This window comes from Garra rufa, chromosome 10 (assembly GCF_049309525.1).
Source record: "Garra rufa chromosome 10, GarRuf1.0, whole genome shotgun sequence".
Taxonomy (NCBI): domain Eukaryota; kingdom Metazoa; phylum Chordata; class Actinopteri; order Cypriniformes; family Cyprinidae; genus Garra; species Garra rufa.
In genome coordinates, this window is record NC_133370.1 from 15220618 (window position 1) to 15247097 (window position 26480).

The 26480-nt window shown below is 36.5% G+C and overlaps 1 protein-coding gene across 1 annotated transcript in view; it reads right to left on the bottom strand.

Moving 5' to 3' along the window:
- The window catches only part of insra (insulin receptor a), a 77974-nt gene extending 51776 nt beyond the window's left edge, over positions 1–26198 (bottom strand). The window contains exons 1-2 of the mRNA XM_073849798.1: positions 25112–26198; positions 11649–12197 (exon numbers count right to left, since the gene is read on the bottom strand). Coding sequence (XP_073705899.1) covers positions 11649–12197; positions 25112–25187 — 625 coding nt within the window. The 5' untranslated portion in view covers positions 25188–26198. The remainder of the gene's footprint in view (positions 1–11648; positions 12198–25111) is intronic.
- Between the last annotated feature and the right edge of the window lie 282 nt (positions 26199–26480).

A 26480-nucleotide genomic window follows, 5' to 3' on the forward strand; every position in this document is an offset into this window, starting at 1 on the left:
TGACCTCATAAGTGGGAAGAGAAAACCTTTAAAATGCCTTTTCGGCTTTCAGCCAAAAACTCCACCTGATTAATGCATATTTTGCCCATCCACAAAATGCTGCACAGCCCATATAATTGCAGTGGATTAATGCTGAATACTGTATGATTAATTTCCTGATATTACAGAAGGGCTATTTAAAGAGGCTTAAGAAAGCACTTATAGGGATTGCTTGTTCAAAAGCCATGTTCCAACATTTCACCAAGAGGAAGAGAGTTTCGTTGAGTAAGACTGGCTGCAGAGTGAGTGCATGCTTTAAAAAAAAAAAAAACAGATAGCGATGACAGAGAGAACAAGGGTGAGAAAGGAAGAGCGTAAAAATGATTAATTTAGAGGCAATGAAGCAGCTCTGGCTTGGATGTTGGATGAGGCTACGATGTGCGTAATGCGTAATGAGTTTTGAAAGAGGCTTGCACAGCAGTTCTACATTTTGACCGAATGTCAAAAAGCTGCTTTAATTCTACAAATCGGGTCAAGTGAACATTCAAACATTCATCAATTTACTACCAAAGAAAAGACGCTGAAGAGGAAACTGCTTTCTTAAAAGATGTAAACTAAGGCAGTGTTTCTCAACTCCAGTCCTCGGGACCCACTGCTCTGCACATTTTGTATGTTTCTGAGTCTGACACACTCAGTTCAGTTCATGAATCTTTCTACTAATGAGCTGATGATCAAAATCAGGTGCCTTAAATGAGGAAGACATACAAAATGTGCAGAGCAGTGGGTCCCGAGGACTGGAGTTGAGAAACACTGAACTAAGGAATATACACTATCAGTCAAAAGTTTTTGAACAGTTAGTCTCTTCTGCTCACCAAACCTGCATTTATTCGATCTGAAGTACAGCAAAAACAGTAAAATCTTGAAATATTTTTACTATTTAAAATAACTGTTTTGTATTTGAATATATTTTAAAATGCAATTTATTATGAATTTTTAGCATCATTACTCCAGTCATTTTGCTGCTAAAAACATTTAATATTATTATGATGTTGAAAACAGCCAAGTATTTTTTCAGAAAGTTCAGAAGAACAACATTTATCTGAAATAGAAATCATTTGTAACATAATAAATGTCTTTGTCATTACTTTTGATCAATTTAAAGCATCCTTGCTTAATAAAAGTATTAATTTCTATAATTTTCAACATTGATAATAATAATAATAATAAAAAACTAAATATATTCAAATAGAAAGCATTTATTTTAAATAGTGAGCAGAAGAGACTTCCTTAAAAAAAATATATATATAAAAATCTTACTGTTGACTGGTAGTGTATTTGTCTCCACATTCCTACTTACTTAAGAAATAGTTTGAGTTAGTCTTTGTCTTCCAGGAAAACAGAACAAAAACATTGACTCATCCGGTTTTACGAAGGTTTTGTCTAATCAAATGGTAGAATAAGAACGTTCCACCTTAAAACAATCACTTCTTTAAACTAGATTTGAACATTTTCTGAAAAAAGTATGAATAATGGTAGCAGGTGCAAACTTTCGCAAATTTTGTGGGTGGTTATGAGGAAGTTTCTATGCAATTGCTAAGGTGTTCAGTGGTTTTTAATCAAGCGTCCATTCTCCCTTTTTCTCAAATCAAGCACAGTTCATGTGTATGTCTCTTAACACATGTCTTGGTCTCCCCTTGAACTCTGGGAAAAAACATCCTCTCCACAGCAAAGCGTCACACTGGAAGGGTTCGGTTCCGGTCTAATATTGGCCATGCTGATGGTCAGAGGGTCTAGGAGCTCTGCCCCAGGGACCATTCATGACCTCCCAGTAGGAAGCGGCCTAACAATGCCCGGAAACAATTGGGACGAACATTCTGTGAAGTTCGGTAACAGCTATTGTTCCATGCTGAGATTGAATTGGCGCCAGTGTATCCTGTAGTATCGGAGCGTCAGGCAATTGAGAGGGGAAACGGGGGACTCGATAGTGAAGCCTCCCGCTGTAGACGGGTCCTTCCTTAAGGATACACCCCTGTGTGCTCTTTACACACACTTTCACCCCAGAGTTACTGATTCTGTTTCTTAGCAGCGCAGAGAAACAACCAGATTATACATAAGATCTCATTTCCGCACATAAAAACAGAAGCATAGGCGAGTTATTTTCTAGCTGACCCTTACGGGCCCTCGGAGATTGAAACGGATGGAGACGCGATGGTCGCTGACGTATGTGAATCTGGAATCATCTCACATGGAAAAAAAACTACAGGAAGGATCCAACTCCTCAAGGTCTAACACTTATAAGGAGTGTTAAAAATAAAACAATTCCATTAAAAAAACATTTCCTTCAGCCTTTATCTTCATTTCTCATGCTATTAATATATATGACAGGTTCCTTTGCAGAATCAGTTCCATTTTTAAAAATAAGACAAGAAAAGAAATGACGTTTGGATGTGTTGAAAGTTCCCATACGTGTATTATTCCACCGACGTCTGGAGACAACACAGTGTTTCCTGCACTTCTATTCAATGGCACCACAACACTACAGTACAAAACTATGCAGTCCAACCAATTCCTGGATGAATGACTATTACGAGCTGGTCCTTTTTCATCAATCAAATACATATACAGCTTACAATGTACTTGAAGTAAATAAATGAATTAAACATTTGACCACATTTTTTCTGTTCAGTATTGTTTAATGTACAGCTAATAGGGCAGGGTAAAAAAAATACATATATGTGACCCTGGACCACAAAACCAGTCTTAAGTCGCTGGGGTATATTTGTAGCAATAGCCAAAAATACATTGTATGGGTCAAAATTATTGATTTTTCTTTTATGTCAAAAATCGTTAGGAAATTAAGTAAAGTTCATGTTCCATGAAGATTTTTTGTAAAATTCCTACTGTAAATATATCAAAATGTAATTTTTGATTAGTAATATGCATTGTTAAGAAATTAATTTGGACAACTTTAAAGGTGATTTTCTCAATATTTTGATTTTTTTGCACCCTCAGATTCCAGATTTTCAAATAGATGTGTCTCGGCCAAATATTATCCTATCCTAACAAACCATACATCAATAGAAAGCTTATTTATTGAGCTTTCATATGATGTATATATCTCAGTTTTGTAAAATTTAACCTTATTGACTGGTTTTGTGGTCCAGGGTCACATATATCGATTTCTCGATTTTAATCCATTCTCATTTTTACAGAATGATATAGATTCTTAAATCCCAAGAATTGATTAGTGTAGCCTGTTTTCAGTTAATGAACTGAACATTGTAGCGCAGCTCCCATCCAATAAATCCCAATAAGATTTGTGCTTTGCTACTTTTGATTTGAAATAAAGTTTTTATTAAAATAAAGTCTTTTAATTGTACCCATTTTATTACAGTATTCAAACAATAAATGTTTTGGCCCTGTTTAATGTGATGTGACCAGATTTTGCATGAAATAAACATGAACTGACTCTCATGTATATTTTACAGCATTAGTTGAGAGATTTTTTTTTTCTCTTTGAGAAAATTTTGCATGTACTTTCCTTAATGTACATCCAAAATAATCTATATTTTGTCAGAAACTGAATCCAATCGTAAGCTTGTGAATCATAATCAAATCGAATCATGAATTTAACGTCAAAACCCAGCCCAAATAGTTAGATCAATTATTGGACTACATTTAATTCACCTGTAAAAGATCTGTGTAACACTCCTTTGCCAGATTTTAAAAACGTATGCATTATAGGATTATTCTTAATTAAGTTCAAATTAATTGGAATCGTTAAAAGGGATTGAAACTGGAGGTGTTACAATTCATTTCTTATGATTATACCCCTTTTTCAGTCAATAACATGTCGATTAGAGGGTTACTCCTTTCTCAACACTGTTCTATTGATATCGGCAGTAGTTATTTACTTGGAATTTAATACTTTTATTAAAAGGATACATTAAATTGATACAAAGTGACAGTAACATTTAAAATGTTATGAAACATTCTATTTCTATTAAAAATGCTTTTTTAAAACATTCTATTCATCAAATAATCCTGAAAAATGTATCAGTGTTTGCATCAGTGAATGTTTACTCAGAAATATTAAGCAGCACTACTGTTTTTATCATTCATTACTAATAATAGTCGCACCAAGTCATCATATCAAAATGACTTCTGAAGCATCATGTGACACTAAACACTGGAGTAATGGCTGCTGAAAATTCAGCTTTGCCATATTACAGTTTTTATTGTATTTTTGATCAAAAAAGAAGCTCGGTGATCATATGAGACTTCTTTTACAAATGTGACCCTGGACCACAAAACGAAAGACTTAAGTAGCATGGGTATATTTGTTGCAAAAGCCATAAATACATTGTATGGGACAAAATTATTGCTTTTTCTTTTATGGCAAAAATCATTAGGATATTAGGTAAAGATCATGTTCCATGAAGACATTTTGTAAATGTATTAACATAAATATCAAAACTTAATTTCTGATCAGTAATATTCATTGCTAAGAACTTCATTTGGACAACTTTAAAAGCAATTTTCTCAATATTTAAAATTTTTCGCACCCTAAGATTGCAGATTTTCAAATAGTTGTATGTCTGCCAAATATTGTCCTATCCTAACAAACCATAAGTATAAAATAACTGACCCTTATGACTGGTTTTGTGGTCCAGGGTCACAAACATTTTCTTACAATCTTACCACCTCCAATGGTGGTGTACTATAATGACTTTGTTTTCTAAACTAACAGTCCCTTAAATAGCATCTAGTGAGCTATTTTGAGCTAGTCGCTTTATTAGTAGCTTTTTAAAAGGGTGGACAGTCGTTTAACGGCTTTAATTTATGTGTAGCTTGATGCTTAGGAAGCTACAGTTTCAAAGTAGTTTCCTTAACATTGCCGTGGGTGAACAAGTAGTCAGACAAAATATATATATGACCCAGACTGAGCCTTGAGCAAATCGGATACAAATGTCTATACACAAAGCTCATTATTCAAACAATTAAACAAAAAAAAAGAGAAAAACACTGTATTAGCTAATCAAATACAAGCCAATTCTTTAAGCCAAATGCAATCTGTCACCAGGGAGGACGTTAAGCCACAAACTTAAACATTTAGCTACATGTAGCGGTTCTATTTTCTCAGTCGATATACTGTTTCTCCATCCCAGCTGTGTTTCTAATCCCCTCTGAGGACAGATAACGAAGATAATTTTTTAATGTGTATAAAATAGTCAGCGCCGGGGGAAGCCCAGCCTCATTCAGCACTGGCTGACAGCCTGAACAGAAGCCTCATCCCTCCCCTAACAGATCTAACACAAAACATGGACTTTACACTGACAGCGAACTTTTCAGGTGTGAAGGACAGGCAGAAACTGTTCCCAAATCACCGATGTTCTCCTCATTTGCACGGTAGGCGATTACACGAGCGCCTTTAGAAAAGCATTCAAGTATATCATCGTTCTTCAATGGCTGCCGTTTACCCTTTTATTTGCCTATTTAATGCCTCAATTCCTCACAAGGCACCTGGCAGGCACACTGAATTCAGACCCAACGCTGTCATCGTGCAAGATGATGCTCAGTTATTTAACTCGGTGCGGTTGGTTAGTATAAGTAAGCATTTTGAAACACCAAAAAAGGGCCTGAACTACTGTCAGACTTTATTAATTCTTCAACGGCGATAGTTTAAATCAGTCTCACTGCTTCCAACAGACAAAATATGCTCAGTGAGCAAAGCTGCTCAGGAAAAACCAGTGCCAACGCTTCCAAAACTATTCCAAATATGAAACAAAACCGCTTTTGTACAGCTGCCAACAAAACCGCGGAAATCTGCAAAAGAGACTTTGGCAGCACGTCCCTGTGCAGTTACCACAGACTCTTTTTTCTCGCTATCTCTTTGCCTCTTTCTCTTGTAGAGGCAGCTGTGCAAGAGGCCTGTGGATCTGGCTGTCCTCAGTAACTTTTTTCTGGATCAGACAGAAGAAAGGGTGCGTGGCTGCAGACGACCACTCGCTGTTGATCACCTACAGACAGAATTAAGCAATGCAACTCTGCAACTCCCTCCATGTGGATGAGGATTGAGGGCGTTGGACATGCTTGGATCCCTGTTGAAATCCAGCAGCTAGACAGACGTGTGTGTGTGTGTGTGTGTGTGTGTGTGTGTGTGTGTGTGTGTGTGTAAGATAAAAGCTCTTAATGTGATTCAATATTATGCAAAGAGGCATATGGGACAGAGGGACCTTAGCTAATGAGCAATGCTAGAGAGAGAGAGACAAAGTATGCTTAAGATTCTCTGTAATGATCGAGGAAAACTCACCTCGCTAACAGTTTAATCCCACAGGGATTAACGCTCTGTTATGGCGCTCATCAAATTGATACGTTGCGTAGAAGCCCTCAAGCACTTTAAATACAGAAACGCATTCCAAAAAACAAATTCACTTGCCAACAAGCAACAGTTGCAGTTTACAAGAAAAATTACTTTCCGATCACATCATGATTTTGTGGAGACAGGAATACATTTATTTCAGGATTGCTTTGGTGGATAGAAAATTCGAAAGAACATTATGCAAAATAGAAATCTTCTGTAACATTTCAAATGTCTTTACGGTCATAGAGTAATATTAAATAAGTACATGTTTCTACTATATGGTTAGGGTTAGGATTAGGGTTTGGCTTTAGGCTACTTGCATGTAGTTATGCATAATTTATTGTTATTATAATAGTAATTTAATGTAGCATGTAACAAGGACACCTTAAAATAGGAGAAATCAAGATAGGACTTTAAACTTTTACATGCAGTGTGGCTCATCAATGTCAGTTTCAAAACAGTAGACCAATCAGAAGACACAGGAGGCGGGGCAAGTGCTGTGAGCTTTAGTTTCAATTTCAGTTGTTTGAAATATTCAACAAATAACCATAAACAGTTTGTTTCCTTCAATTAGTTTTAAATCACAAAAATAAGAAATGCACTCTCTCATTAGAAAAAAAATCCCACCTTTAATGGTAAAAACCTTTATTGAACTATGAGGTCAGACATAAATAAATAACTGTTCATTAACTAAAAGTAAAATGTTCAATTAATCACAATTTTGATTTTAGGTCCTTTTGTCCAGCCCTACCTCAACCCTGGTGAGAAAGAAATAAATGTACTATGCTGTAGTCTGATATTGTTTTTTTTTTTTTAGTTCATTTTTAAATATATAATTTAATGTACACTACCAGTCAGAAGATTTTTACTGTTTTAAATTCTTTAAAGTCTTTAAATTGATCAAAAATGATGATAAAGACATTTATAAAGTTACAAAAGATTTCTATTTCAGAAAAATGCTGTTCATCTGAACATTCTATTCATTAAAGAAACTTCAAAAAAAAAAAAAAAAATCCCACTCAGCTGTTTTTAACATAATAATAATAATAATAATAATAATAATTTTTTGTTAGCAGCAGAATGATTTCTGGAGGACCATGTGACTAGTGTAATGAAGCTAAAAATTCAGCTTTAAAATAACAGGAATAAATTACATTTTAAACTATATTCAAATAGTAAACGGTTAATTTTAAATAATAAAAATATTAAAAAAAATATTTCAGTTTTTGGTGTACTTATAAATAAAAGCAGACTTGGTGAGCAGAAGAGTCTTCTTTTTTTGTTCAAAAACTGGTAGTTTCCTTTTTTTAATTCATTTATTATTTATTTTTTAGAGGATTTTCTAGAACAAAATTATGCAGTAGTTTCAATCCATTTATTACTTGTTAACCACTTTTTAAGCATAGACTAAAAATTTAAATCCCCACTTAAATGGTTGTAAATCTTCCAGACACTTGGCAGATTACTGCTGAATTGAGAAAAAAAGTTAATTGTTAAAAAGTTTATTGTTATTAAACTGCCTAAAATACCCTTTTACTATTACTATTAATACAATTCATGGTGTGTCACCTTTCTATCTTTTTATGTGGCAACAAACTGATATAGTAAGTGATGTATGCAGCCATGAATTCAAAAGCTCTCCTCTCAACAAAATCTGATCACAAGATGCATGTCAATGCCAAGTGTAAACCGTAATGTGTCTCAGCGACCACCTGTGATTGGATCAACCATGGCAGATGTCAAGTGCCCCGGTTTTTATCTGGCATTCTGTCGCTAGGACACTGAGGAGTATTTTAGGTTAAAATGCATATGTAAAAGGGGAAAATGTATATTGTAGATACTGATGTTTAAGCACTTTAATAATCTTAGTCTTCAGTGTAGCTTTTTTTTGTTTTAATATTGCAACATGTGGTCATGAAAAGAAAAAATATTGTAAAAAGTTTTGAAATACAGTATGTCAAGCCACAGAACAGGGCCTAAATACAACATCTAAAGGCATTGCCACAACATGGATGATGAAAAGAAGACAAGACTTACTGCCAGAATTAGCTCTCGAGGTCAAGTGCCAAATGGCAGAAAACCTCTCACAAAGCTGCACAAAATATACTCACTTTACACAACATCATCCAAAAAGAGACTTTACGGTTCACTACCTTCGTAATCCATTATAAACTGAGAGCGTAATTCCTGCGGTCCACACAACAAACACTATGAGGTCTGTGCAACATTCACAAATCAAAACTGTTTGAAAACAACATTCATCTTACAGTATATCTCTTTGCTCTTTAGTGCTCTGTGGTTTTATAAGTTGCTGCACACTCTAAGCGATACCCTAACCACAGTCCTTCACCACAGACCAAGCAGCAGGCCGGGACTGATTCTATCATTAGATAATGCTTTTTTAATCTTTGCCTTCGGCCAAAAACTCGCCTGCTGTACAACTGCAAATCACCAGACACGAGTCAAAGTGACCCGAACAAGGATTTTATCAACTCCACATAAACAGATAAAGTAGCATTTCGAAAATCAGCTGCTTGGTCATTTAAAAGTTGACTAGTTTAGTTGACCCAAAAATCGAAATTTAGTCATTAATTACTCACCCTTATGTTGTTCCAAATTTGTAAGACCTTTGTTCATTTTCGGAACATAAAGATTTTTTTTTATGAAAAACCAAAAGCTTTCTGACCCTGGATAGACAGCAACACAACTGACAGGTTCAAGGCTCAGAAACGTAGTAAGCACTAGAACTGGGCGATTAATCGAAAAAATAATCGAAATTGAAATTCGAAAACCTCCAAACAACATAATTTTCCCATGTCGGTTATTTAGTTTTTTAAATACTTTTAATACTTTCTACCACGTGTAGTTGGCGTTATACGGATGTGTATGACTGTTGCGCTCGCATATTTTGCAGTGTCTCGCACACGAATGGCACGTTTAAGACGGTGTATCAAGGTAACAGAATTTAAACTTTTACACGCAGACCATAGAGGCGGGGCAAGCCTGGCAAACTTCTGTTTACAGTAGCATTCTTGCATTCTTTTTGTATCTAAAGAGTATTCACAACGCAAAAAGTATTCTCTTAGCTTCATAAAATTAAGGAGATCCTTAGGATACATTTACACTGGTGCGTTTTCGTTTTAAAAACGCATAACTTTTGCTACGGTTACGTCTGTCATTTACACTACTCCCACATTTTCGACCCTTGAAAACGGAGACTTTCCAAAACGCTGCAGACGTTTTAGTTTGAAAACCCGGTGTTGCGTTTCAGTGTAAACGGACCAAAATGGATACTTTTAAAAATGATGGCGTGGCTGTCCACATTTGCTCTGCGTATCCTTGACGGCCGTGTAAACAATAACATCATGCACATTTGTTGAGGTACATTTAAGAAAAAGTAACCATTAAATTGCAAAGTAAAAAAAGAAGTTACAGTATTTTATTTCAGGCCGATTGGGGTGAGCCTTGGTGACGTTTTTGGCGGTGTGAATGCTACCATCCCTCCAATTTCTCACAGACCTTTTGGGCTATGAGTCAAACAGGCCCTCCAAGTTTCGTTCCGATCGGCCACTGTTAACCTAATGTCTAATAGGTACTCAAACATCATCGTCCAATGGCGGCCATGTGTTTTTGAGATATGTAAATGTCCTTATAGACACTTGCAGCACTCTGGACCAAGATTTTCATGTTTATAGGACAAATGGTTTGCGTAGGTATAGCCATTTTTATGATTACAGAACCACCAAGTGGCCAAACTCTGCGGATTTTTATCCTGCGGCCTCAGATTGAGCTCTTATACAAGAGTTTGGGCGCAGATATCTCAATCTGTTCAGGAGTTATAGACATTTAACTAAAAGAGGCCCTGCCCCTTTCAAACGTTTTTGCGTCAGCTCTGCGACAGTGAGTCGAAAGTTAGATTATTTTGATAATTATTGATATCCGCTCTCCAGAGAAACTTTCTACACCTGTTTGGTTTCCGATCGGGCAAAAAACCTAGGACTAGTTCGCAAAAGTAGGTTCTGTAGCGCCCCCGTCAGGCCGATTGGGGTGAGCCTTGGTGACGTTGTTGGCGGTGTGAATACTACCATCCCTCCAAGTTTTAAGTCTCTACGACTTATGGTTTGGTCTGCATGATCAGTTTCCATTCTAACAATTACAATAGGGTTTCAGCAGTGCTATGCACTTGAACATCTAAAATTGTAAAAAACTATATTTACTTGAAATAGAAATCTTTTGTAACATCTCAAATTAAACTAATAATGCATCCCTGCTAAATAAAAGTTTTCATTTGCAGTGTCTTTGCTCTGTATATTAATAGCAATCCTAGAGTTACATATTGACACTGGAATGGTTTTAGCATGTTGCTATATTGTTTGGATGGTTGCTAGGGTACTGGCACGAATCAAAAGAGCCCACCTCTATGTATTTATTTTGGTCACTAGAGACTCAGGCCCTTCTCCAACTTAAAACAAAGGCATTTTTGCCTGAAATCTAATTGCACACACCTGCCTTAGCGAACACAGCTAAAGAAAAACGTCTTTTCTTTTTAAAACGCAGCCCACAGAAAGGCCATTACCAAACAGAACATGATCATGCCTGCAAGACACACATGACACCATACAGCTGGTTCAAAGAACAGTTACATGATGTGTGCCATGTGTTGCGTAATTGTAAGAGCTCAAGGGCTTTGCACCAATATGCAAAGTTCTTCCGTATGTTTAAAACTCAACTCTTTGGCGAATCTAATTGACGGAACAAATTGTTGCAGACAGCTTCATCGGTTGCAGACCAACTCATAATGTGCGACTAGGCAGTTCAACGGATCCTGTCAGGTAAAAAAACACACACACAAACACCTACTCAAAGCACCACCCACAACCCGAACTACTGCACAAACAGGGCAGTTGCGTCATAATCTGGAACATGGTTCATGCTTTGACACAGAAACTTGGCTTACTTAACTGCAGCTGATCACCTGACTTGTTGCTTCCAGCATGGTTGCTGTTGGCCGTCTCTATTGCTGAAAGAAACCAGTGAATGTACTGCCAACACAGCCTGACACACACACACACACACACACACACACACACAGAGCCCTGACAACTTTCCGCTCAGTTCTCAAAACATCTCAAGACTCTATGGTAATATAAATATTATTACCCTAATGCGCCAGTGAAAACGGAGATTCGAAACGATTATCTGATGACGAGGGGGAGGCAGGACGACTGGGATTCCTCTCGAGGGTCTAAATACATACGCTTTAAAAGCGCAAAACTAAAATAAAGAAGTACTTTAGGTTACATACTTCTCTGGCAATGCTTCTGGTTCCAGCAGCGCTCACTGAAGTCCCCATTGATGGTGGTGAGGGGGCATGTGGTTTTGCCTTGAACCGTGCCGGGGCAGACGTCTCCGCACTCTCGATCGTTCTTGTTGGCCACGATGTAGTTGTCCTCCACCGAGTCAAGGATCATGGACCAGTCGAGGGTGGAGAGGTAGCAGAGGTCGGGGTTCTTCTCCACACGCACGGCTCCACGAGTGATGTTCATCAGGCTGTGAAGGCCGATCTCTTTCAGCTGCAGCATCTCGAACAGCACGAGTGCATAGTTGAAGAAGAGATTATTGCCGCGCACCACTGTAAGGTTGGGAAATAGGTCGCTGAGGCTTTCCAGGCCATAAACGCGAAACAGGAGCAAGTAGTCTGTCACTACGGTCAGCTTGGGGTAACTCAGGCCACGGAAATCCTCTGGTTTGGTCGTGAACATGAGCAGGATTTTTAAATGGCCTTCGATTATGGTGCAGTTCTCCAGCACCCGCAGGTTGGTCACGTTATTTCTGATGTCTTTACTTGAGCAAACTGCAACGACAAAAAAAGACAGCAAAATGTTAATTGGTACAGTAAAAAAAATTGCTTACAGATGATGACCTTCAATTTAACAGGATTTTATTCTGTAACAAGCATAAACAAACAAAAACAAAATGCGGAAATGTATCCTATAGAAACCTATAAAGGAGATCATATACAGAGCCATAAAAACTGATTAGAACTATATAAATTTTTCTGTCGCACTGTTCAATTTTCTCCCTTTGAGCCGATGCCTTCCATATGACGTGACATGGTTAATGAAGATAATAAAAGCTCTTCCTGAAGATTTTCACATTCCAGTGCTGCTTTACTAGTGTTTTAGCTGGAGAGACGCTTCCCAAGTGAACTACAATTGCTTCGCCAATAAGACAATGCCTGTAAACAAATGGATAAAATAATGGATGTATAGATATATGGATGGATTTATTTATTTTTTATTTTATGCCATATCAGCATAAAAGCATTTCAGAATGTACTGCTTAATTATAATGGGAGGAGGTAGCTTTTTAGACAACTTGTTTTTTTATTTATTTATGTTTAATATATAGGGCCCTATGATTTCCGTGATGCAGAAAACGCGAAATGTCACAAAATGTTCTAAATTCTGGACTAATAAACAGAAACTCAAAAGTCTTAACAGCTAGAAGTTAAAATAAAAGTTTGAAAACAAATTGTGACAGAAAGATATTACTTAATGTAATGATACTACTACTAACATTATTATTAAAATATTTTTAAGGAATGTCTACAAGAAAAATTATTTACCAGAAAAATGTAAACACCCAACACAACATTTCAAAAAAAAAATTAATTAATACAAATATATAAAATAATAATAAATTAGTTCAAATCAATAATTGAGAGATGTTTCTGATTACTAAAATTTAATGAAATCATTAAAATGGAAGTTTCATTATATCAATTAATTAGTTATGCATTTTAATTAATACAATTAAATTTAACCATTAAAAGTCTAGAAAAATTAAGATGAAAAAAAAAAAAAACTGAATCCAGAAAAATTAAAAAGGAAAAAAATAATTTGGAGGGAAAAAAATTAACAGAATTTGGGAAAAATAAAATTGATTTCATATTGTCTTAAAAATGTAATTTTTGGTAAACCTTTAAGTGATTGCTGTTCAATTGTGAAGTTTCATGATTTCAATTAGTTAGACATGCCTTTTAAATAATAAAATTCACTGTAACCAATAAAAATTTAAGTGGAAAAAAGCGGAATTTGGGGAAAAAAATTAATTTCATAGGGCCTTAAAAATGTCATTTTTGTTAAAGTTTTAATCACTTGCTGTTAAATTGTGTAAGTTTCATGATCTCAATTAATTAGACATGCTTTATGATTAATACGATTTTATTTAACCATTGAAATAGAGTCTAGAAAAATTAAAACAAAGAAAAAAAAATATTTCATAGGGCCATAAATATTACAGATGTTTTGTATTTGTTGTTGTGTATGTAATTGTAATTCATGCAGCAGGACAAACTGATTTTGGATAAAAATTCTAATAGATGTTATTTCAATGTTTCAGACAACTTTATCAACTAAAAAGGTTTTAATCACTAAATGCATTTTTAATCAACTATAATTTTTTATTATTATAAGAGGTCAGAGTAAAATCAATTATGACATTATGAAATATTTAATTTCTTCAAAAGACACTGTAAAAATGGACAGAAACAATAATATTACCGGGATGCTACCTGTCTAATTAAAGACTATTGCATCTTGTTAGTGCCCCAATCCCCTTCAAATGAAAAACAGCCCCTGCTGCTCATGACTTCAAAGATTTCACGATGGTTTACACGAATTACACGCATACATGAACTCTGATGAGCGGTCAGCCCATGCATAACTGAGATCTTTCAAACACTGGGCAGTCACAGCATGAGGCATTGGAAAGGTCAAAAATACCTTGCTACTTGTTTACATTAGTTATAGCAGTGGCCCCAGCACAGGGATTCATAAATGTGGCAGTCCGGAAGTTTTGGAGCACGAGGAAGCTGAAACACGTAGTATAACCCTACTGACATGTGCGTCCTCGCGCTCTCTCTCTCTGTCAGACACACACACAATGTGCAATACATCTACACTTACACTTATTTTTAGCACCATGCTCCTAATACACTATGTACAAATGGGGTGCCGGGCACTTGAAAAGAGTATCGTTGAAGCACATGAAAGGAAAAAGTGACACAGTGAGACGAGATCTGTCCTGGCTGACTATAGTCATTCAATTTATGCAATGAATCTCTAAATGACGCTCAAGCCAAACTTAAACTATAAACATCATGCATTAAGTTAAGAGACAGCTAGTTCCATTTAATTGATTTCTTTTTTTTTTTTTTTGTGGAAGAACGCAAACATGAAAAGAATTTGCAAAAATTGCTACGTAAATTAATTAAATTGTTATTATTATTACTGGTACTCAAGCACTCTTTAAGGCATTTAAGCATATATGTTAAAATACATTACATATTTATCACGTCTGTAACGACCCAAATCAATGATTAAAAAAAAAAAGGATTTTTGGCAAATCCAGGTCATTCACCACAGAAATATGTTTTTTTATTTTTTTATGACTGTTATAGCACCAGCTGTGGTCGGATCTCCCTAAAACTTGTTTAGAATCACCTGTTGCATGTGCTCACCAGGTTTCGTGAAGTTTTGAGTTTTCATTTAAGCTTTATAGGCTTTATAGATATTATAGCTTCCCAAAGGGTACATTTCAACTTTATTTTGATAATTATTGACCTAGAAAGTTAAGAGAATTATTTTTTTTTCTAGGCGAAAAACCTAGGAGGAGTTTGCTAAAGTAGTTTTTTGACATCTTCACAATCATTGAACTAACAGTTTGATTGACAGCAGGGGTTCTAGAGGCTAAGTTGTTTGGAACAAAGAGGTCTATCGTATGATATAAATATCATGTGTATGTGTGAAAAACCATGCAATATACAATCGTTTACGCCCTTGAAAAATGTGATTTCACCCCTCAGTGGCTGATTTCTTTCACATTTCTTTCACAGACCTTTAGGGCCGTGAATCAACCAGGCCGACATCAAATTTCGCTACGACTGGCTTCCGTTAGGCCTCCTTGTCTAATATCATGTTTTTTTGAGCCACACAAAGATCCTTATAGACACTTGTGGCTAGGGCTGGGCGATTAATCGAAAAGTAATCGAAATCGACATTCAGAACCTATAATCGATCAAATTTTTCCAGGTCAATTATTTCAATTACTTCCCCTTTAAAAACACTACTGCGTGTGGAGTCACATGACCCCGCTCCGTTATGTTGCGTTATTCCGCCGACGTGTCGATGGAGAGCTTAAACAGTATTTATACAGTAAAAAGTATTTACAGGATATACAAGAGTAATTTTATTTAGAAGAGATACTGTTTATTTTCTACTTTTAATATTTATTATTATTTTATAAATAATTTGTTTCCAAAAGTGCAAGTTATTTATTTTCACTAATTTAAAGGTCCCATATCGTACACATTTCTGGAGGTTTATTTTATTTGTTGATGTCCTTAAGAATATATATTTGCGGTATAAGTGCCAAAATCCATCTCAATATATTTTTACAGCTCCTTTTTTAGGAGCTCTGTCAAAAACAGGTCGATTTTGGCCCATCTAATTAATATTCATGAGCCTCTCTTCTGATTGGCCTGTTGTTTTCTGAGTGACGCACAACCAGGCCAATCACAGGTAACTACGGTCATGTATGCTGTAAGCGTAAGCGAGCTCAGAGCAATAGAGAGAGCTGATACTCAACAGGATATTTTAGAATGATCATTAATGTTTTTTCTTTTACAAACACCGAATGCAGTAGGCTACATAACTGTTGCTTTAGTAAAGCCCCTTTCACAATGCGCGCTGATTCTGGAAAATTACGGGAACTGTGTGAACCAAAGCCAGAACCTAAAGGCAGTGTTGTAGTAATGATGCACGTTATCAAGCGACTCTTCACAACGAAAAATAACGTTACGTGCAAAGTGGAATGAAGCAGCGATCATCAGGCAGTCAGCTCCTCACTATCAGCGCTGAAGCACAGTTTGTTCAGGTTAGTTTCAGTTTAGTGAAACGTACGCGTCGCATTACATCTCACATCCAAACGTCACATGTCTTTATGGTTTGTGTGTAAAGCACGCACAGATCCCGGAAAACAACTGTGAATGAACCAAATTAAACAATTCCGGAACAAATCGTGGGACACATTATCCGTGTATTTACCGGAATCGCTGTGTGAAAGAGGCTGAAGTTGACGTGCCGCTGGTCTCTTATATTAACGTTGTTCTGAAGCCTGTGTAATGATCGTAGCTTGACATCTATCGACTGAACAGGGTTTTCTCCACTTGTTTTCCTGTTGTTGTTGCTCAATGGAATGGATGCGTTGTTGTCTGGGGGTTTGACAAAAGGAGGGTGGGACGTTGGTTTGTGACTGAAGGCGGTGACTTGAGTCGATCGGACGTCACATCGTTACGGAAGTCACAGCTGCTCGTGAAAATGAACAGCTACTTTAAGCAGGCTGTGTGCAGTTTACTGTGGATTGACTGTTTTGAAACTCATATGGTAGTTAGATAGCCCCTAGACCTTAGTTATCATGAAAAAAGCCAGGAAATTTTGATTTTGACGATATGGGACCTTTAAGAAAAATGTGACTTTTCATTTTAAGCAATGTATGCTTTAATTTCAGTTGTTCAACACTGATGTTCAATAAATAATCATAGATAGTAGATAGTGTGTGCACCCTTCATTCAAAAATCTCTCACTTGTAATATGTGCGCATATTTACTGTACAAAAGTTGTCAGTGAACTATGAGGGCAAAAAAATAAATATTATTTAAATATAATTAAATATAATTTTATTAATGAATAAAATAATCGTTCATTAATCGTAATCGGGTTAAAATGTTCAATTAATCGAGATTTTGATTTTTGGCCAAATCGCCCAGCCCTACTTGTGGCACTTTGGACCAAGACTGTGCGTACCATCAGGCCGATTGGGGCGAGCCTGGGTGACGTTGTAGACAGTGTGAGTACTACCATCCCTTCAAGTCTCTACGACTTACAGTTTGGTCTGCTGTGGAAATTGCTGATCCTTGGCCCTCTCTAACAATCCTAATAGGGTTTCAGCACTAATCAATGGAAAGAATAATTTTTTAAAAATGTATTTAAATTTATTTCAGTTATTTACGATTGACAAGGCAAGTTTTTGAAAAGTGTATTTTTATGCAGAATGCTATTTTACTTGTGTTAACATAAAAAAGCATTAAAAAAGTAAAAAGCTTTTATTTTTATTTGTAAAAGATCAAAAAATCATAACTTCACAACAAGCTAACTTTAAAGTAAACTACAGGTTTCAAATGTTTTAAGAAGAAAAGAAAATGTCTTAAAAAGAAAAGGCATGTAATTGAGGAAGTGATTTATGGCAATGCTGAATTCTCTGACTTTCCCTCCAGCTTTGTTACAGACCTGAATAGTATATTTCGACCTGACATATTGATTGAAATCTGCATCCAATCTGCATAAGTGTGTTTGCCTTTGCAGTCTCCATTAGGAGATCAAAATAAATCTTGCGCCAAAAGATTTATAATGCAAATGTTCTTGAATGAAAACAACACGCGGCAAACGGCCAAACCACACACAGTACTCACTTTCCTCAGAAACAAGAAAACAATGGCAAACATGTCAACCAGGACACAGGAAGGAACTGTAAGTATGACCATATAAAAGCAGAAGTCTTAAAAAGAGGCGTGTTTCTACACCTCTTGTCCCACTTCCTCTTTGAGGTTTCGCTGGTTTGTACTCCTCAGCTTCTTGGGTTTTACCCATTAAACCGAATTGTAATTAACCAATATGGCAACTAAAACATGAATATACATTCAACAATAACAGCCTATTTGACAATTTATGTAAACACATTGGTGGCATAAATGTACCACCAGAGTGACACTACCAACCCCCTCACCCTGTGAGAAAAGACAACGTCAAAGACAAAGGTTACAGGAAATAAATTTAGCATACAGAATGATTGGGCAACCAATACAGTGAGCGAAGAAGAGAGTCTAAACACGGGATGATCTAAAGATGCATCTGCACGACAGCTGCTGTGGCGTCCTCAAACTGGGTGAAAAGAACAATATTACTGGGCGGGTTTCCACCGCTAGAGTCCCTGCTCTCATACATGAAATTAGAAAAAAGTGGGCTCTAACAGCTGAAGCACAAGAATTTGCATGAGCAGAATAAGTTCTGATTTGAGTCTGCAACTGGCTGAATCTATTTTAAAACCTGTGAGAAACGAACTGCATGTGAAATCACATGGAGCTGGGATTTGATATAAACTTTTAGCATTAAAAAAGTTTTTTTGGACAAAAATGTGCTTCAATAAATTAAAATTAAAACAAGCATGTCTTAATTTTATAACAATATAAATAGCTGAACCAGTAACAGATTCTTAAGCATTAATAGGGATGTGACGGTATCATCATTATCATGGTCTCGATATCATCGTGGTCACAAGATGTTATGAAACAATAGGTCTTCTGTGCAAAAAGTGTAGTTTTTAAAATATATTTAAACTTCTTATTCTAACATAAAAAGTCTTTAATGTGTTCTGGGCCATTGTGCTTTGGCACAGTATGTGTCAAATGAACTAAAACTGAAAGCACAATATGTTTATCTAGTTTTCGGTGCATGTTTTAAAGCAAAGCATGCACTTCATTTAGGCGATTTACTTGTGAACCAGTGTTTTCCGCGCCTCAGAACGGCTTTGTTCACAGTTAATACAGTAAACTTGTTTATAGCATGTGCTGTGAGTTTAATGAGCGTTTGAGCAACATTCACCAGTTATGTTTATTTCCGCAACAAATGTTTACAGCATTTCACTACAAGTTTTCAGTCAAAAAAAAAAAAAAGTTCTACTGTCGTTTTCGTCAAAATAAAACCTTGAAAGTGCAGTATGAACAATGAAACCACCTGAACAGCTATGACGAACTTGAAAAACAGAACAAATAGCAGGCTCTTAAAGGGATAGTTCGAGCATTTAAGACATGAAGTTGTATTCAATCCTTATCAGCACTATAGTGTATACACACTGACCCACACTGCGTTCACCTCCCTGGTCAGAGTTCTGGCCGCTGGAAGTTTTTCAAGAAAGTAGTCACGGTTAGTTTCCGGGGCCTCAAAACTGTGCGTTTTTACGTGAAAAAAATATATGTGTTTCAAAGCTTGATTAATTTACAACACAAAAAACACTCCTGACAAAAATCATACCTCAGTTTTAATGGGCACTATTTTCTTTCCGTTTCCATCAATCCGCGCTGCTGTCAGTTCGCACGTTCCGATCAGCTGTTCCATTACACACTCGAATGACAACGACGTAAAAAGTAGAAAATTAACAATGGTGCGAACTTGTAAATTCCCAGGTTGTGACCACAAGAATGTGCAGGGATCGCCGTTCAGATTCCATCGTTTTCCTGTTTCTGATATAGTTATGAGACAGCTTTGGCTGGTTGCCATCGGCTACTCTGCGGGAGCTAAAATATCCAGTATCAAGGATTTTCGTGTGTGCAGTGCTCACTTCAGCGAAGATGATTACATCCCCAACCAAGGAGGAAAAATCAAAAAACGGATTTTAAAGAGTTCTGCTGTACCAGTACCACGGGTAAGCTCTATTTACTAACTTTATGTCGCATACGATTCCTGCAGCTCGATGTTTTCCTATGACAGGACACCTTTCTCAAATGAGACATTCTGTACAAGCCTGCTAATTACCCACTGATTTGAGTCAGGTGTGTTGCATCAGAGAAAAACTAAAACCAAGACAGTAGCTCACGAGGACTGGAGATCCCATGTCTAAACTGTACAGTAAACAATCTGATGTTTAGACTCCTGTGGAAATCACGTGAAACGAGGTCTAATATAAAGTATATATATCGTCTGTTCCGTCTGACATTGTGCTAAAATTGGTTTCATCATCAGAAGTTTCGTAGTCAGACATGTTGTCAGCGAGTCGCGCTATCAACAGCTGATCGGAACGTACGTGCGAACTGACAGCAGCGCGGATTGATGGAAACGGGAAGAATATAGTGCCGATTAAAACTGAGGTATGATTTTTGTCAGGAGTGTTTTTTGTGATGTAAATTAATCAAGCTTTGAAATGCATATATTTTTTTCACGTAAAAACGCACAGTTTTGAGGCCCCGGAAACTAACCGTGACTACTTTCTTGAAAAACTTCCAGCGGCCAGAACTCTGACCAGGGAGGTGAACGCAGTGTGGGTCAGTGTGTATACACTATAGTGCTGATAAGGATTGCATACAACTTCATGTCTTAAATGCTCGAACTATCCCTTTAAGGGGAGGCTTATAATTGTCGGTTTGAATGAGGTGATCACAAGGGGGGATCATAATAGAAACGAACAATGTGTACAATCAGGAAGCACAATGAGTTGCAACATCGTGGAGTGACGTGGCTACAGGGTGTGGCAAATACATTTCAAATGATTTCTAACAACTTCAACAAGGTTGAACGTATAATTACGAAAGTACATATGACTTGTTTGAATATTAGCAATGTAACCAAGCAGGTGATTCAGTCAACGGTTTTGGAGTCTAGTTTGCAGAGGTGTAAATTATGTTGTCATGTGCTGTCCGTGTCTGTAAAGACACACGACTGACAGAAGAATGTTAAGAGTGACAGCTGTACTATTAGATTGGCCAAATAAAAACGTACAGTCTGACTGACTCACTGGAAGGATGACTATGACTTAACAAACTGGTTTTGTCAATTACGAGTAAACTTATACACTACATTCACATTTTTAAATGTGTAAACTAATAACGATGGTTTGCTATTAATATTATACAGTTAGAGGGGTGCAAAATCTAAGACCATATTGCAAACTTTTATACACTACCAGTCAAAAGTTTTTGAACACTGAGATTTTTATTGCTTTTAAAAGAAGTCTCTTTAAAAAAACAGCACTGCAAAAACAGTAAAATATTGAATTATTTTTACTATTTAAAACAGATGTTTTCTATTTGAATGTTTTAATCTAATCCTGTGGTTTCAAAGCTGAACTTTTAGCATCATTACCCCAGTCACATGATCCTTCAGAAATCATTCTGATTTGCTGCTCAAAATACCTTTTATTATTATTATGCTGAAAACAGCTGAGTAGGATTTTTTCAGGTTTCTTTGATGAACAGAAAGTTCAGAAGAACAGCATTTATCTGTAATCTTTTCTAACATTATAAAATGTCATTATCATCACTTTTGATCAATTTAAAGGATGCTTGCTAAATAAAAGTATTAATTTCTATCATTGCTTTCCCCTCCAATTACACTGACTCCAAGCTTTTGAATGGTATAATGTTACAAAAGCTTTTTATTTCTCAGATAAATGCTGATCTTTGGATATTTCTATTCATCAAAGAATCCTGAAAGAAAATGTACTGAATAATCAACTGTTTTAAATATTGATATTGATGTTTCTTGAACAACAAATCAGCATATTAGCATATTAGAATGATTTTTGAAAGATCATGTGGCACTGAAAATTTAGATTTGATCACAGGAATAAATTACATTTTAAAATTTATTAAAATAGAAAACACATTGTACTGTTTCTGCTGTACTTTGGGTCAAATAAATGCAGGCTTGGTGAGCAGAAGAGACTTCTTTAAAAAAAACATTCAAAATCTTGACTGGTAGTGTATTTAGAAACATATTGACAATCTGAATGAAAGAAACTTCTGCATTATTTCAAAGTCAATAATCAAACAAGGAAATCTGCGAGATTTACCAAGTCAAGTCCTTTGTACAAAAGGTCAGATGATCTTGTTTCCATTTAAGAACAAGAAGCTGTTTGGATCATTCTCAGATGAAGCTTGAAAACATGATCATCAGGTTTTACTTAGGGAATTCACACAGTTTGTTTGCTGCTGTCATTACAACAAAAGGGCGGCAAACTAAACACTAAAACATTCCTTGTTAATTGTTCACTCAAACCGTTGCACTGGGATTTTAATTGGTAATGGAGAAAATGTATTAAATAAAAAAAAACACTACAATATAGCAGTCGCAGACTTTTCAACCCCATGCACTGCAAGACAAATGCTGAACTTTGCATTGATAAACGTTCCAAGATGAGATTTCCAGTCCTGACGAGGCTGAACTGAGGCCCTAAAATAGTTCCACTCTTCCCTACAGTGGTTCACTACAAGCCTGAGAGGAACAAGAAGGGGGCCAACTTAGCAATTACACAACTTGTTTATGTTCAATCTGCCCTTAATATCTCGTACAAACTGGTTTCACGATATTACTCAATCTTTTATTCTTAGTTTTAATAAAAAGGTGGCATTGATACACCCGCAGGTGTTAACTTATCTGCGGCTGAAAACTATGCTGTGCAAGACACAAAGACGCAACACACTTCAAATATGTTCTTTTCATATTACCTGGGAATGAGCCAAGCATATCTTGCAGATTTTATTGCAGGTAAGCCAAGCAACATTTCGAATAACAAACAGAAATACATTTCTGTATAAATAGTCTCTGTTCTGAATGAGGCCTACAGTGTACTAGAATTAAAAGGCTGATTAAAGCCACACCAGATTATTACAGACATAGAGTCTGTGCATTTACAACTTTCCTAAACATATGCCGGTCTTAACCTAAAAGTTGCTTGAGTTTTTACACGGACTGCTCTGACATACAGTAGCCTAACCGTCAGACACATGGAAGAGAGTCCCAAAATGGAAACTGGCAGAACTTTGAATGCATAAATTTCATCCAAACCAAAGCTATATTTAGAAATCTGCAGAGCAACAAGATAAGAAAAAATGTGCTTGGGGTTTAACACAGCTCACAAATCAACAAATAAGACCCGAAATTATCTAAAACTCTACTTATGATAGTGTGCAACTTGAAGCATTTCATTAGATTTTTTGGTTTTCTCCCAACACCTTAAAGCCAGAAATACTACTGCGTTTTTTAACTTTCCAAAAAAGATGTTAAAACTCATTTGTTGGGCGAGCTGAAGATAAGCCAATGTTTTGTTTGGAGCTCAACACAGCCAAGTGTGTCAAAAGCATGCTTATATTTATTTAGCTGTTGCAGGAAGTCTTCCAAGAGCACTAAAAAACAACAAGTGGTACCTAATTACACAATTTAAATGACTACTGCCTCATTAAAACCAATTACCAGTGCATGTGTTAAGTCATTCTTTAAAGTATTACTACAAAAGTAATAACTACACAACAGGTCAAAAGTTTTTGAACAGTAAGACTTGTAGTCTTTATATATCTATTAAGTCTCTTCTGCTCACCAAGCCTGCGTTTATTAGATCCAAAATATTTGTACTATTTAAAATAACTGCTTTCTATTTCAATATATTGTCAAATGTAATTTATTTAGCATCATTAGTCCAGTCTTTAGTGTCATAAGATTCTTCAGAAATCATTCTAATATGCTGATTCGCTGTTCAAGAAACATTTTTTATTATTATTATCAATATTTAAAACAGTTGAGTACATTTTTCAGAATTCGTTGATGAATAGAAGGATTCAAAGATCAGCTTTTATCTGAAATGAAAAGCTTTTGTAACTTTAGCAAGGATGCTTTAAATTGATCAAAAGTGATGAAGACATTTATGTTACAAAAGTTTCTTTTTTAGATAAATGCTGTTCTTCCTAACTCTCTATTTATCAAAGACTGAAAAAATTCCACTCAGCTGTTTTCAACATAACATTAATAATAAATGTTTTTGAGCATCAAATCAGAATATTAGAATGATTTCTGAAGCAGCATGTGACTGGAGTAATGATGTTAAAAATTCAGCTTTGAAATCACAGGAATAAATTACATTTTAAAACACATTCAAATAGAAAGAATTTATTTTGAATAGTAAAAATAGTTCAAAATGTTAGCGTTTTTGCTGTACTTTAGATCAAATAAATGCAAACTTAATGTGCAGAAGAGACTTCGTTAAAAACATTCAAAGTAACTTTTGGCTGGTAGTGTAAGCATTTAAATACACTGAGAATAAACTTTGCATAAATAGTAATAATCAGGCATACTACAGTAATCTAATATCCAGCATTAAATTCAACATTTTCTATTCATACAACGAGTCCCCAAAGTGCACCGCCTTGAGTTGACATAAAATAAGTGACTGATAAATAAAGACTTATTGATCAGATGTTCCGCATTGGCTGCCTCAGTGTTTACTTAATATTTCTGAGTAGTTTGCTAATAAAATTTGTGGCTTGGTGATATCAATCTACAATAGTTTTATTGTGCTGATTTTAAAAGGACATTTGCGAGCTCCAGTACAAGTGCGCTTTCCAAACTCATAAAGATGGGATCACAGACCTCCAGTGAGGTTTCATGACTTCTTTGAACAATAAATAAAAACACATCCCTATAGGTCTGGACTGATCTGATTAGGGTTTAAAATCCTCTTGCAACTCTGTGAACGCTGCAAATGGCTGCATGAAACATGGGCCTGGCTGAACTCGAAAACCATTTCCGAGCCTAGCAGTTCGAGCTACAAATAGATCAATACCGTCCTCAAACGATCGATAATCTGGCTTTAGGGTGAAGGCACACACTCCATATAATCGATCGCACCATTAAAGCCAGTTTAAGACGATTAATCCGAATCAAAACGACCCAAAATTTGATTTATTCGCCCCTTGCCCTGCAATGTCCTTCTGTCTGGCTCTGCTTTACCAAATGTGTCACAGTGGTCAAGAGCTACGATCCCCTTTTCCCTTTCAGAGCGGTCGATACCGTTTGTACATTTAAACAGACAAGACTCCTATAATGCTAAATCCCTATCAATGTGAAAAACAAAACAAAGCCGTTAAGTTAACGTTACACTTACTTTCTCCATTTGTTTGTTGACAGTTGCAAAGAGTGTAGACAGACGCAACCAAAACAATCAAAGTCCGCAGCCGCATTTTGACCCCGGGGAAACCGAAAATCTGTCCAAAAATCCCCTCCGAATGCGTCTTGGTGGTGGGTAACGATCTGTTTTAATAGTCCAGTGTTGTTTTGGAGGATAAAAAATTAAAAAAGAAAAGAAAAAAGCCCTCTGTCACCCCCCCTCAGAAAAAAATGGGCGGAGAGGAAAGTTCAACGTGTTCAATCCGCTCGCACTGACTGATGCTGATACGAACACACGCTCAAGCGCTAAGCTAATGACAGCGTGTGCTGCGACTTTCATTCACTGTGAAACAATCCACATGTTTAAAGCAGGCGGACTGCATCATTTACAATGAGCGGACGAATCATATCCGATCGATTGCATATATTTATCCAGCACTTGCGCAGATTGCTACAAGGAAAAAACTGGCGAAGCACGGAGAGGAATGGCTGCGCACACAGAGCGCAGGCCGAAATAATCAATTGAGCGTCTGCACTAGACTTTTTTGTTGCCGCGTTTCGATTTATCTTTGAGATGGGGCGATCTTATAGTTGTAATAAGCAGTGTAACGTTACAAACTTATAAACCGCAGATAGTGCTATTAGGAAACGTTTAAGATTTCCAGAATTCGTAACGGGCAGATTTCAGTACTTTTTCCCAGGTTCCTGCTGACAGCGAGCTTTCGCCGTAGTGCGTTTACGCGTGGTACACGCGGTAGTTTCTCCGTATAACGTATATTCCTCACGGAGAGCCTGCGAGCTGTCAGTATCGTATCAGTTCTGGGGGCGTTTGCTGAAAACACTGCAACCGCTGAGATTTCCCACTTCTAGTTCAAATGCTTCACATGCAGCAGTCTTTCTACGTCGAGCAGTTGCCTTGCTTCACAGATCAATATAACGAAGTGAAGCGGATTCCGCAAACCCCACGTACTCGTCTTTAACTCTCTCTCACGGAGAATTAAAATGCAAGAAAAATGTTTTTTTTTTTGTCCCCACGCTGGTTGTAGCTATTGCAGTGACATATCCCCTCTCTCCAAGGATCCCCTTTCTTGTCTTTGCGCCAGTAAACAAGACCTGCCAGAGAGGCAGATAGAGCACAGGGGAAATGTGGACTGGAATTACGGACCGAGACAGCGTGGTGATGAGCATGCGTACACTTTTGCTTGTGTTAGAAAACACTGGCTTCTAAGGAAAACATGGACATTAAATTATATGGTGTCCACGGCATGAAAAACGTATTTACTTGTTCCACGTTGTGAATGTCGTCCTGGTAAACATGCCATGGTAAAACATGGATTTTAACTGCCTCGTTTACCATATGAGTATGG